This window comes from Castor canadensis, chromosome 10 (assembly GCF_047511655.1).
Source record: "Castor canadensis chromosome 10, mCasCan1.hap1v2, whole genome shotgun sequence".
NCBI lineage: Eukaryota > Metazoa > Chordata > Mammalia > Rodentia > Castoridae > Castor > Castor canadensis.
This window is the reverse complement of record NC_133395.1, coordinates 12760579-12774789: the sequence shown is the minus strand read 5'-3', so window position 1 is coordinate 12774789 and position 14211 is coordinate 12760579. Positions and strand designations below refer to the sequence as shown.

The 14211-nt window shown below is 44.9% G+C and overlaps 1 protein-coding gene across 8 annotated transcripts in view; it reads left to right on the top strand.

The window, feature by feature from the left end:
- Farp1 (FERM, ARH/RhoGEF and pleckstrin domain protein 1) overlaps positions 1 to 14211 on the top strand; it is a 254241-nt gene that overhangs the window by 174591 nt on the left and 65439 nt on the right. For all 8 annotated transcript variants that reach the window (XM_074043098.1, XM_074043099.1, XM_074043101.1 and 5 more), the window contains 3 exons: positions 3750 to 3792; positions 6565 to 6643; positions 12828 to 12925. In XM_074043098.1, coding sequence (XP_073899199.1) covers positions 3750 to 3792; positions 6565 to 6643; positions 12828 to 12925 — 220 coding nt within the window. The remainder of the gene's footprint in view (positions 1 to 3749; positions 3793 to 6564; positions 6644 to 12827; positions 12926 to 14211) is intronic.

Below are 14211 nucleotides of genomic sequence, written 5' to 3'. Positions count from 1 at the left end.
TGGTGTTAGTAGGGGATGGGGCCTGTGACGGTGCTTAGGTCGGGAGTGGACCCTCCTGAATGGACTAGCGCCCTTATAAAAGAGGCTCCTTCAGCCCACACTAGACAGTGAATTTGTCAGCACCTGTCTAGAATTTGAGAAATCAGTTTCTGTTGTTTATAAACTACCCAGGCTCTGGTGTTTTGTTATAGCAGCTCTGATGCACTAAGACACATGTGAAGGTACTTATCGGTGCTCATGTGTGTCTGAACGCCACACAGACTGGCTTATCTCCCATGGAGTTAGGATGGTGGCAAATTCTAAATGTGAGGCTTCTTCTTAGCTCCAGACAGATGCATCCAACTGTGGTTGATCCAGGAACACCCCAGAAAAATCAGTGTGGCTGCAAGCTCTCATCCCCTGTCATCCTCCAGGTTCCCTGTCTCTGCAAATGACCCCAGCATCCAAGGGCAGAGACCTTGGTGTCATTCTGGTTATTGGCTTTCACTGCTGACATTTTTCCTGAAGGCAGCCACTCTCCCAACTCTTCTTGTGTCCTCCTAGGAGCTTCCCTGGATGGTCACAGTGGATCGACTTGTATCCTTTTTGGCTGCTCTAATACCATCTTTTAAAAATGCATATCTGATTGTGTCATCCCTGTACGTTAAATCTGTCCTGTTTCTCTTAGCTTTGTGTGTGTGTTGGGGGGAGCATTGGGGTTTGAACTCAGGGCCTCCTGCTTTCTAGACAGGTACGCTACCATTTGAGCAATCCCCCCCACACCCTCTATTGCTTTTAGGATGGGGACATAGCATCTTAACATGGCTTTGGTGGGGCTGGCCCCTCCCTACTCGTCAGCCCTTTCCTCTGAAGCCACCTTGACTGCCTTAGGTCTTTTTTGTGCTGCTATAACAGGACACTTGAAATTGGGTAATTTATAATGAACAGAAATTTATTGGCTCATAATTTTGGAGGATGGGAAGTCCAATACCAAGGGGTTGGCATCTGGTGAGGCCTTCTTGGCACATCACCGCATGCCAGAAGGTGAGGAGAATGCGTGTGCACAGACACGTGTGCACAAGAAGGAGAGAGAGGCTGAGAGACTGCTGCAAAAAGGGTTAAACCCGCCTTTTTATGGTGAACTCAATTCCGTCATGACGGTGTAATCTGTTCATGAGGACACACAGCCCTCGCAGCCCAATTGCCTCGCAAAGGCTCTGTCCCCTAATGCTGTGACAATATCAGTCATATTTCAACATGCGTCTTGGAGGAGACCAGTGTTCACACCATAGGCTGATCTCTATGATGTTTGACATCTTAAAAACCTTTCTGGCTGGGGAGACTGACGGAGCCAGCCAGTTAGTTCCAGAGATAGCTGGGCCCAACGGGAGCGTGCCTGTGACATGCACACAGCCACATTCCTCCACCTGGCCTGTCCCCGCTCTGTCGGAGTCATCCCAGGATCTCACTAGGGACCCATCAGAAAAGTACAACTAGCTAATCCTGTTCACCTGCCCTGCCTTTCCCAGAAATCCCAACGCACGGCCTAGGCTCTCCCATCGTTCCTTTCCCCTCTGCCTCCTGTCCACCCTGGTACTTCTGTGTGGCCCTGTGTGTGTGTGCCATGACTCCTGCCTCTACGACCTGTGAGGTGATGGCTTAGCCTTCCTCAGCCTCTCTCAGCCTCCTTGTGGCCACACCTGAGTGACTGTCACATAAGAGAATAGAGAACACCATGACTGGGTTAAACGTCCCTTTCATTGACATTCAGAGGTCCTCTGGACTCTCCTATGTATGTTTGTTTTTTCTTTTGTCCAATAGGTTTTTTGACTCTTGTCTGTCTTCCTCGCTGACCTGTAAGCTCAGGGAAGCAGGGGCCCTGGTGACTTTTCTCAGCCTCACAGAGGGATGCAGGAGATTTTTGTCGAATGAATAAAGGAATTGGAAGAATAGGGCTTGAGCATCGGTTTTCTTCTCAATAGCAAATGAGATTCTGCTTTACCCTTCCCACGGTTTTAGGATTCTTGAGAGGAAGGTAATTATCTGCTTCGATGTCGTCTTTCCCATGCTGAGGCAGAGGCACCCGAGCCTGGCCGTGGTAGTGACCAGTGCCCTGTGTCCCGCAGGAGGGCAGCATGGGACAGGGAGCGTGGATTCTTTCTTGTGTGAAAAGGTGATGGGGGTTAAACTGAGCAAGTAGGTGCTTAAGTTTCAGCTTTTTCATTGCGAGAATTGAGTGCTCATTTAAGGCAGTTTGGATAATGAAGAAAGGCAGAAGCGAAGAAGAAACCACCCAATGTCCAAGCTCCAAACTCACTTTCCCACGTTCGTAATGCCCGTCAGCAGCATAATTGTTAAGCCTGCCTGGAAATTTGTCTTAGATGGACAGTATCTTAGGTATCGTAAAAATTTTGCTATCATAGAATGTTAAAATCGACATTCCTTGTATATGTCTTTGTGTGCATACCTGCATAATTTACAAAAGTGATGACTGGTAGAAGAGGATATAAAAAAATTCTTTCTAGACTTTAGGTCATTGTTCCCCAATAAGTCTCAGAGAAGTGGTGCCACTGCGCACATCCACCGGTAGGGTAGGACAGTGCCTGCCTCGTGTGCCCTGGTCACCTGTGGAGATTATAAAGTACAGATCCACATGTGTGTGTGTGGATACGTAGGTATACACACACGGGCATATATGTGTATACATGCATACATATGCATGTCTAGATGCATATTTAGCATATGCAAATGGTCTTCCATTGTCTTAATTTGCATTTCCTGTGCAAATTATTCCCAAATGTCACATTTTCCTCTTAGCCTTTGGCATTTTCTCCTTCTGAATTATCGGTGGTTCTTTGCGTGGTTTTCTACAAGGCTGCCTCTCTTTTTCCTACGTATCTACGCCATCTTTATGGGAAGCACAGTGGCCTTATTTTTGTCCTGTAAGTAAATATGAGCCTCCTTTGAACCCTTTTCAAATGACCAGAAGTTCAAGGGGAGGTGAGAGAGAAGACCAAGTAGACTGGGATAAGTTAGGCTTTATTGATAAGGCCAGCTGGTTTCTCTCTGATTTGAAAGTCTTGCCACTCGAACTGCACAGGGGACGTGCGTGTGAATAAGACATGGAGATGGGCGGCCCTGATTCAATGGTAGCCCTGTCACTCTCTGGCTGGGACACCTGCCACAAGGTGGAGCCTCTGCAAGTCTCGGGTTTCTCTCCTGGTATCAGGAATTCCTCTGGCTTGCTTTGAGAGGTGCACGGCTCCTGGTAGTATGTGGTGGGATCATGATAGGCTGTCATGATCTGTTTCCCTTCTGTATCCTTCAAGGATATGCTCTTCTCTGTATTTACCCATGTATTTTTAATTTTAAAATAGAACACACGTTTCACTCAACTAGGACCAGATATGCAATCATTCATTAATATAATCTTAGTAGACAAATACGAGGGAGGTACAAATAAGACTAGAAAAATTATTAGTTAGCTGGTAACTTTTGAGGGGGAAGAGCAAATTAGGGTCTCATGCTTGTAAACATGTGATTTATCCCTGAACTACACCTCATCCCCTAACTGTTAACCGTTTCTCTGCATCTAAGAGATTTTAATTTTCACACTCAGGGATAATATTTACAAATTTAGATTCATTCTGTAAAAGTGTCAGTCAATGCAAGATAAGACATTTTAGAGAAAAAAGAAGCCTCAAACACTCAAAAATATTTTGATTTTTACATAGTTTCAAAGTCTCACCCTGCCCTTTTCTTCCCTTCAGGTATGGCTGGATCTCTTGAAACCTATTGTGAAGCAGATTCGAAGTAAGTATGTCCCCTGTGTCCTGCAAATACAAAGCCAGGCAATCTCTTTGTCCAGACGTCTTTTGTCTTGTGCATGAAACGTTACTGATATAAATTCCTTTTTTTCCTACCTTGATTGCTTGTCAACCTTCCACTAATCCACATACTATTAAAATGTTTAGCTTCTGCATTTTAATATATAACCTCTGGCAATCAAAACCTAGCTTAGACAATCAGATCTCATTTTGGGTGACTAAAGCCTGCTAGTAAGCCCCGGAATAATCGAGCTTGTCTTGTCTACACCACTGTCCCTACTGTCACTGAACAGGATGGGTGGAGCCAACTATTCAGAAAACTGATTTTAGATTTTCTGTTCTCCCACCTCAAAGCCTGTAAAATCAGAAACACAATTGCTGTTAGGAGCAATACAAAAGCGGTGGTCAAGCGTGTGTGTGTGTGTGTATGTGTGTGTGTGTGTGCGTGTGCACATGTTGGTGTACATGTGTGTTAATGTGTGTGTGTGTGCCTGTATGTGCATATGTGTGTGTGCACACGTGTGTGTTTCTGATTGGCAAGCAGAGCTCTAAATGGAGAGTCTGGCCTGGGTGTGGACTGTGTTGGAAAGAAAAGACTAGCAGGGCCTGGAAAAGAGTAGGAAAGATGACACCCCTTTTTCTATCTGTTCCCCAAGTCATCCCAAATGGCCGCTCCCTGCACCTAGGACCAGGCAAGTCAGGATGCTTGCTGCCAGAGCTGTGCACCTGTGGTCAGCACGCAGCTCACAGTTCCTGTGGGATGTTTCTTTTCTGTTTAAAAAACTTGTCAGGAGCCCGGCGTGGTGGCACATGCCTGTCATCCCAGCACTTGGGAGGCTGAGGCAGGAGGATTGCAAGTTCTATGCCAGCCCAGGCTGCACAGTGAGACTTTGTCTCAAAAAACAAAAACAAAACAAAACACAACCCCTGTGGGCCACTTCCAGCCACTTATGTAGATATGCTAGGCCTGCAGTGGGGGCCCCTGTGTAATTGAAACTGAGCTTGACCTTCTGTCGTTTGAGTTAAGCACTTCTTGATGCCGAAAATGAAAGGATCAGTTTTATTTGACCTTTGCCGGATGTCCTCGGGGAAGCTGGCTTGGCCAGCCATGGCTAAGCCTGCTGAGCAGCCCTCAGCCCTGAAGAGAGCACAGAGCCTAAAAGATTGGCATGTTGCTACCTTCATGTGCTGTGACTGACCCTGGGTGACGAAGCTGTCACTCTTCCTTCACCACTAGCATCTTCCTCACTTCGGATCCCCATGGATCTGAATGGCCTCTCTGAAGTCCCACTGTGTGAAAATGGCCAAGAGGAAGCAGCGTGGCCTCTGTCTTCCTCATTCTGCTGGGGTTTTGTGCTCTGCCCTGACATGCAGGGTTTCTGCTCATTTTTAGTTATTCAGGGAGACTTGTGTCTCTCAGCTTCACATTTCCACACCTGGTCTTTTCCTCCCGAATTTATATGTACAGCCAACATTTCCACCTCATGATACATCACTTTGTGTTTTTTTCTAAACTTGAATGTGTGATCACAAGAGTTATATTGTGAAATCTGTTTTGTTTTTTTTTTTAATTCGTGATCTTGAGAAGTCAATGAAAAGGACATTTTCTGCTTTTGTACTGATTACTACTATTAAATTTTGGATTTCGTAGAGCTAGGAGAATAAACTCATGGGTAGAGTATTTGCCAAGTACGTGCTGAGCCCATGGGTTAGGTCCCAGTACCACAAAAGAAAAATGGATTTCGTCATTCTTTATATTTGATTGCTGTTATTCCAAATCGCAGCACTTAAAAGTTTCTGGCCAGGTGTAGTGGCACACGCCAATAATCTCAGCACTCAGGAGGATGTTGAGTTCCAGCCCAGCCTGGACCTGCAAGACCTTGTCTCAAAAAAAAAGGAAACAAGTATAATAAAAAACAAGCAAGCAAAGAGGCTATTCTTATATCGTAACTTATACATCAAAACACAAAATCTGACTCACACTGCAAATTCTTGTGTTTCAATGCATTTACTGTTCTGTTTGATTTCCCAAGTTCCCGCCTCCACTCCACTTATCAGAACTCCTTGGAAGGATGGCGGGAGACACTCAAAGGCTCTGGCTTGGCTGACTGTGCACAGGCAGGACCACATCTGAGTTTTGTGTCTGGAGCTCAGGGGAACTCCTGCATGCTTGAAACATGTTTGATGAACACGGTAGCAATTGTGCCCAGCAGACGATTACACATAATCAATTGTATAACTGATTTACATTTTAATTATCTTCTCCCTAGATTATGTCAAGCCTATATTTGGATGAAAGCAGCTAGTTAAATACATTTCTGAAAACAAATGACTTTTTTGAAAACTTGAGTATAATTTAAATCTCAAAAAGAAAAAGTTAAATTTTTCAATATGGCACTTTTCTTTTTTTTATTGGTGTATATTAATTGTAGAATGGGAAGTCCCTTTGTACAGAGGCTGAACCCATTATGTACGTGTATACGTGCATATAACGTACTTCTGTCAAATTCACCCCCTCTCAATATGGCACTTTGATACAGTGATTTTTTTTTTTTTTTAGAAAACAGATTCCTGGTTTATCCACAATATGAAAGTGTGAAGTCAGAGCTGAACTTGGCCAGTTGTTGGCGGTGGCACTGGGGAGTGTGGAATAAGATGCAGTATTTGGTGTGATATACCTCATACTGTCTTTGTCTTCGTTTGCTTTAAACAAATCAATAAGTGCCTTACTGATTTGGTGGTTGTTCTTTTTCTTTAGGGCCAAAGCACGTTGTTGTAAAGTTTGTGGTGAAATTCTTCCCACCTGACCACACACAGCTCCAAGAAGAACTCACAAGGTGAGTGGAGTTCTAACTACGTAGTCTAAACTGATTAAATAAATGTCTTCAGAATATTTAGTTGACCATATCTGTTGTGTGCTTTGCAGTTTAACTTTCCTCTCTCCCATCTCTACCTACAAACATGAGGGAAAGAAAGTACCATGTCTTCCCATAGCCTGTTTCTTAAGACTGTGATTCTGAAGTGAAGTGGGCTTCACTTCGCCATATCTATTAGCCACCTCGTATCTGTCACATCCTCAGACAGTTTGCGGAAATGAGTCTCTTTGAAACCAAGTTATTTCAGAATTTATCTCCGTTGATGCCCTGGGTGGGTAGATTTGATGTGAACCATAAGTCAGTTTTTTGAAAGAATGGCCAGGTGGGAGACGTGCAAGTGTTGAATAAGGCCTGGCTTCAACCCTCCCTCTTGCTAGCTGTATGGCTGGCCAGCCTCTTGTTCCCTCAGTGCCCTGTTAATTTACCTCTCTCAATGCAGACGACGGTGTTTGTTTGGCCAGAGTGGGTGGGATCCAGTAAGGACACGCTAAATGATAGCAATCGTCACCATTGCCATCATCACTGTCATCGCCACCATCATAATCATTGTCACCATAACAACCACCACGGTCACCATCACCATCATTGTCACCAGTCAGATCCATTGTCATCATACCACTACTTCTCCCTAGAGTTCAGTGTGGGACAGGACAGGTGGCATTCCAAGAGAGAGCCTTCCTTCCAAGTGCACTACTCTGACTAGCCAGATTCTTGTCACATGTCCCTTTCAAGCTATGGTTTAGTAAGACCAAGGTCATCACATCTTTTCCATCCCTCACAATACAGAGCGCAGGGTCTTGGGTAGTTGGCCTCCATGTATCGAAGGATGAAGACATTCTTTTAGTCACCATTGTGCACTGTGTGCACGCGTTGTTCCAGACGCTCAGAATGCAGTGGGGAAAAGATAAGCCTTGGCTTTTGTGGAAATAGAAAATGATTAGGCAAAATATCTGATCATGGCAAGAGCTCTTTAGGTAACTGAAGCAGGGTGATGTGGTAGAAATAGCTCAGTAATGGCGTGGGGTTGCTGGGTATGAGATGCCTTTCAGGAAAGCACCGAGCGTCTGTCAGTCGTTTTCTGAGGAGGAACCTGGCAGAGAGAAGGAGCAGTCAATACAGTGCTCAGGAATGGGCACCATATATTCAAAGGCTTAAGGTGGCCAGTGAGGCAGGACATGGTGGGCATTGAGGCAGAAGAAGCCTGATGGTGCTTAGTGCTGAAAGACTGGCTTCCGTGAGGATGCTGCAGGCAGAAATGAAAGGTTCAGGGACCAGTGCAGAAGTGACGACAGTAATCCAGGCCAGGATGGTGGCAGCAAAGAAAGTGGAGGCAGCAGAGGTAGAGAGGGGTGCTTGACTATGTGTCTTGGAGGTGGATTGGAGGTGGAGTCTGAGGAAAACAGAGGAGACACTTAGATGCTTGACTCAAGCCACTGGGTAGGTGGTGTTGATGTCTACGCTGGGAAAGGAATAAAGGGAAGTAGAGGATTGGGAGTGGCAGAGAGTCAGGGTTGGCTCTGGCTAGGTGACATCTGAGATACTAGTTAGCCATCATGTAGCTGCTTCAAGAAGACTTGCAGGTACACAACCGTGGAGTTCCACAGAGAGGTCACGGCAAAGGCTCTTCCTACCTCTGCTGAGTTTTCTTTCTTTGTTTTTTGTTTTTTGTTTTCTGGTACTGGGGTTTAAACTCAAGGCCAACACCTTGAGCCACTCCACCTGACTTTTTTTTTGTGGAGGGTTTTTTTAAGAGAGAGTCTCACAAACTGTTTGCCTGGGGCTGGCTTTGAACCGCAATCCTCCTGATTTCTGCCTCCTGAGTAGCTAAGATTACAGGCGTGACCACCACTGCCCAGCCTCCTATGTTGAGTTTTCTGAATGAGTCACCACTAATCGTCTACCTCACTCACAATCTGCAAATCAGTGAGGGAGGCGAAGGCAGCCAGTGATGGGCAGCAGTCGTCAGCTTCAGGAGCCACTCACAGTTTGGTACTAGGCCTGAGTGAGGAGGGGCTGTAGGAGACCCAGGGCTGATGTCAGAGCCTTGCCGTGCCATCTTCGCTGTGGCCCCTGAATCCCAGTTTCTGGGGCTGGCCCATGCATTGTTCTGAGCTCAGCATCCTGAAATAAATCCAAAGACATGTCCAGCTGTTGGCCGAGAGTGTGCTCTTCCCTCCTGCCAGTCACTGGGCCTCCTTCCTGCTTAGGAAGTTGGACACACAATTCCTGGCTTTGCCTCCATTTTTTTTTTCCATTGAAAACCCTACTTTTTAAACAGTTTTGCACCTTTTCGATTTCTGTGAATCACTCATCGTCTTCACGAGAGCTTTACAGCACAGTGTTCCACCATTCTGTCCTTGTTCCCAAGCTCTGTGGGCTTGTTTCCATGAAACCAGATGTGCCTGGTTTTTGGTTTTTTTGTCTTCGTGTTTGTTTTTGCCAGCTTTTCTGTCAATACTGATAAATCCCTAAAGTCACACACACTCTGCTGGATGGACACAGCAGGTTTTTGGTTTTGTTGTTTTGTTCTCTGGTTGTTATTATGAGCTGATATCTTAGAAGTGATTTCCAAATCAGTGTTGAATAAAATTGATCCAAGATTTCTACTGTATTTATCAACTCCCATCACCGTCCACGTTGTCACCGGAGTGGTGTCTAAGGAGCCTCATGGATCCACACTTCCACGCTCTCAGTTTCCACATAGCGGAAATACCACGATGAGTCCATGAAGATTTTCTTTCCTGTGGTGTGTCAGGAGTGGCTCAGTGGCCCCTGTGCTTTTTGTGGGACGGATGTGTAGATGGGAAGCTGGTGTATAAGTTACCCCAGCTCTGCAGTTAGTTCCAGGCCTCTGGGAATAGCTTTCAGCTCCCACTTAAATGGAGAGAAGATTAAGTGAACAGTGACTAGAATTCCTTTCTATTTATGACTTGAACATCAGTGGACTCAGCACCCAGGCTTCTAGAAGGAGAAGAGATCTGGCTTAGAGGCAGGTTGAAGACAGCTACCGAGGGCTCAGAGTCACTTGTCTTGGGTTGAGCCACGTGTGGCTCTCTCCTCCGTTGAGCATCCCTCTTCAGTAGGGTACACCTTCTGCCAGGCTGTGTTCTCATGCAAAGTGCAGGGACTCCACCCGACTCTGCTGCTCTGCCTGCTACATTTCCTTAGGCTGGCAGGGAAGTTGTAGATATTTGCACTTAATAGAAAAGAGAGACGTTAGGACGTCCCACCCCACCCCACCCCCAAAGCAGAGAGGATTGCTTTGCCAGCACTGGGCGTTTTCACCATGTTTGCCACTTTACTTGTATTTAGTGCCTACCGGGTAGATAAAAGTGAGCCATGGCTCTTGTGGATTTGGTTGCAATTACTTCTGTTTTTAGTACCAAAGTTGTCGCTGAGTCTCTGAAATCAGCTGTAGCCAGCATGCTCAGCTTACAGCTCATGTCCTGTTGCTAAGAAAGGCCACGGTGTCGGTCCCAGGAAGGTGTTTCTCATGTTACCCCAGCCTCAGGACAGGAGAGTCAGCAGAACCAGAGAGTGACAGGTTCACCTTCCAGTCTTCAGAAAGGCCTGTGCCCTCCACCACTGTGCACACTGTCAGAGCCTGGGCCACCTTGCAGCCCCTGTGAGATCAGCACCAAACGCTTCAAAGCCGTCATACTGTCACCATGAATCTGTCTCTGAGCACCTCTTTGTGAACACAGGGCCCGGGTTTGTACTAATGAATGGTAAGATATTCAGAATGTGATGACTTTGAAACACAAAGCCCTCCTAAGGGTTTGAAAAATTAACCACAACACAGATCAGAATTAAAGGCTATGGCTGTGTGAAAGTGTTGGGTTCAACCACCAATGACCACCGAGTAATCCAGAAAGAACATTTGTACTCCCTAGTCCCAAGGAACCTTGTGCTGTGACTGGAGGGTCCCATGGTCTCCACTGTTCTTCCCTGGGACTCTCCAGAGAGGGTGTTGGGGAGCCCAGGAGAGAAAGGACAAACATTAAGGAGGTTGTAGAAAGGTCGCTGGTGAAAACTGGTAGAGCTGTGGTGATGTTTGTTTTGGTTTTATTTGCTGGCTATACAACTGGTGCTGTGTGTTTTGGTTCTTAGTAGTGGAACTCACTAAGTGACGTAAAGGGATTAATTATTCTTTTATTAAAAAATTTGCTAACACTTATTGAATGTTTTTGTTGTAACCACTCTGTTTTCCATGTATCGTTCCATTTAATTCTCATGCAATCCTCTGTGATTGACATTGTTAAAGCTTTTTCATCAGTTAAAAATGGGGCCAGTGTGAGGCACTGTATTCTGTCCCCAACACCAGACAAATGACAAAGTTGATCACAAAAATTGTAACTGTGTCTGGTAGAAAATCAGAATATTTAAATAAGATTAAAAAAATAAAAATACTGCCTTCCTATCGTGTGTCACGGTCGTGTGATACCCTTTCTGATTTTTATATTTATGTATGTACACTTCATGTCATGTAATACCTTGACCAGTCTCAAATTTCCCAACCCTCTCCCACCAGCACCATTTTATGTTTGTGTGTCCTGAAGTAAGAGTCACTCTTTGAGCTCGTTTTGCAGCTGGTTGTTAATTCCTGCAGGCCTTGTTAAATCTAGCGTATTACCTCATTTTTCTGCTGCATGGTGCTGTCTTGTACTGAGAAATACCCTCCCTCTTCTACCTTTTTGAGTGTTTCCTTGTGGTACCATTTAGCCTAACCTTCCAACTTTTGTATTTTCCTGAAAACTCAACATTTTTCTAGATGCCGGATGGATACAGGTAGACATTTCTGACTGGAGTCCTCATATGTGGTATCCTGCTCCATATCTCGTTAACCTTGCTAAGACTGTCCATTGACTTAAGGAGGGGACATCTTTTAATGTGAATTAAAGTGTGTCACTTCAGCCCTATGTGAACCTTCAGTTTCCTAAATGACTTTTGTATCAATTGACACTCCTTGCCAGAGCCAATGATTTCTTCAGAGGCTGTGCAGTGAGAATTTTCTAGGTAGTACTTCCTTTTGCGTCCTAAGTTGGTGGTCTTCCGTGGTCCCTCTGTCTGTCCTAAAACCCCTCCCACTGAAGAGGTGATCACATACCCAAGTCTTTGCTTCAGTGACCTAGTTTTGAACAAGAATTTGCTTAAATAGTTCCTCAAGTGGTGGTATGTTCAGTTTTCTCTGCTTTCTCTTTTGAATATCATTATGGACTCATGAATAATCATGAATTCAGTGTTTCAGTTCACTTTAGTCATTCTTCCTTTTGAGTTGTCACAGCTTTAGCCAGTGGAGGCCCCATGAAGCTATTTCTTTTGTGTTTTTTTTATGTCATTTCTCCAAGGATCCAGATCTGGGGAAGGGAAGGGAACAAGGTGAACTTGGAATTTCTAGTTTTGCTTGCAGACAATACAGCTTTAAAAAATACATTCATAAGTATGAGGAACAAGTCTGGTTGCTAAGGGTCATTAAAGAAGAGACACTCAAAGCTAGTTGGTACCCTCCTAAAAAATGCATGAGTTTATATTACATATTTCAGAATCCATTGTCACATTCCTCAGTTTATGCTTCATTTCTTTGATCTATAAATATATCTTTTATACCAAAAATGTTGAGTTGCTTTATCCTACAATATAAAGAAAAGAATGTTAACATAGCTTGAATTGAGGTTTACAGAGCTGGTAAGGCTTGTAGAAATAGCTAAGTGAGTATTACACCAGGAAAAAGATATCCTGTTTTTCTGATGCATTGGCAAAGTTCTTATTACCCACAATCAAACTACCATTATTGTCTGAGGCGAAAAGCCATTTTAGAATATGTTGACTGATCCTTCTGAAAAATTTTGAGTGTTTCACACACATACGCAGGGCGTAGGTTACAGTTATGAATTTTTATGGTTCCCTTTCATATAAAATGAGATGTATTACTCTCTCCGTGAAAAGATTACAGCAAATGCCTCCTGTTCTTTCTCTTTTTTAGGGAAGTGAGTTTTTAACCTGCACTGACTGGCAAGAATCCCTCTTGTGATGTGGTTTTCTATGCTCGTTTCCCTCAGTGTGCACAGGTTGCCTGGGCTGAGCCTGCCTTTGCCGCGGCCATCTGCTCCCTTTGTGTGACGCTCATCTTTGTTGACCTTTGCAGGTACCTGTTTGCTCTGCAGGTGAAGCAGGACTTGGCTCAAGGCAGGTTGACGTGTAATGACACCAGCGCCGCCCTCTTGATCTCACACATTGTACAATGTAAGTTCTTTGGCTTCCTTTGAAAGGCATGCTGGAAATGGCACAATGACCTGATTGATGGGGAGAAAAATCACATCCACACCCAAGCTCACAAAAACAACTTTACCAACATCTTTATGTCATTTTTGCTGTTGGTATGAACCTCTGATGGAAGAGAAAACCCTCTCCTACCTTCTTTTCATACACGTAGCCTGGGACATCAGCTTAGGAATCCAGTGTTTTTTATACAGGTGATATCTCATTTGCCTGAAAGGGAAATGACAGTGACTAGTAGATCAAACCCATTCTCTCCAGTCCTTGGATTTCATATTTATTATTGAATATGGTGCATTAGTCTTAGGACATAAAACTAAAATTTGCCCCCACCAAGTCAATTCCTGTGCATTTCCTCAGTCATTCGCAGACGTACCTATAAATGGGAGTCGCATGGCTAAACAAGACAAAGCTCTGCCTTCGTGATTGGGCTCTCGGCCTGTTAACAAGGGTCCTTTCTGGGACTGTTCAGTGCCACGTTTTCGAGTTTTATGCTGTTGGTGGTGATTTCACTGTTTAAATCGGCCCCAAGCGAGGTGCTGAGAGCCGTCTGGCTCCCTAAGTGAGCATGACATGCCTTGTGGAGAAAATGCACGTTCGATGGGTTTCATTCAGGCATGAGTTCTGCTACCAGCCACGAGTTCAGTGTGAAGGAATCACGTGTATTCAGTGGGATGCCCTTTAGCAGCAACACACATGCAACCAAGTCAGCTCATGAAATACCGTCTCAGGAGTTTTGCAGGAAGCTAACCCTGAATTTCCCCTAGGAAGAGCGGCTCAGTAATCACTGATTCACTCTGCACTGTGGCTTTAAATAACAACTGCCTTGAATGACGAGACTCAGCTGTCCTTTCTTGAGCCCACACTGAAGGAAACGCATAGAAATCATGGCTGCCATTGTTACTGTGACTGATAACAATGACTGTGTGCCAGGGATGTCCCTCCTTTCTGACTGTTTCTGGTGATGGAGGGTAGCAGTTTTACCACAATTAAAGGGGAATTTCATCCAGAAAAGGCAGTTCGGAAACAGTGGTACCAGTCACAGGAGGAAGCTAGTGAGTGAGGGACTCATCCAGTGTCCTGGGCATTGCCAGGTGAGTTGGCCCAGTTTTGAGTGGAGCAGGCATTCTGAGTGGGTGTGATTTACGGTGGTATACGAGCCATGTCCTGCTTGATGACTGGAGGTGCGTTGCCCCAATGTGACAGGCTCATGACAGAGCAAAGGTAGGTTTGATAGCAGCCACTCACTTGCT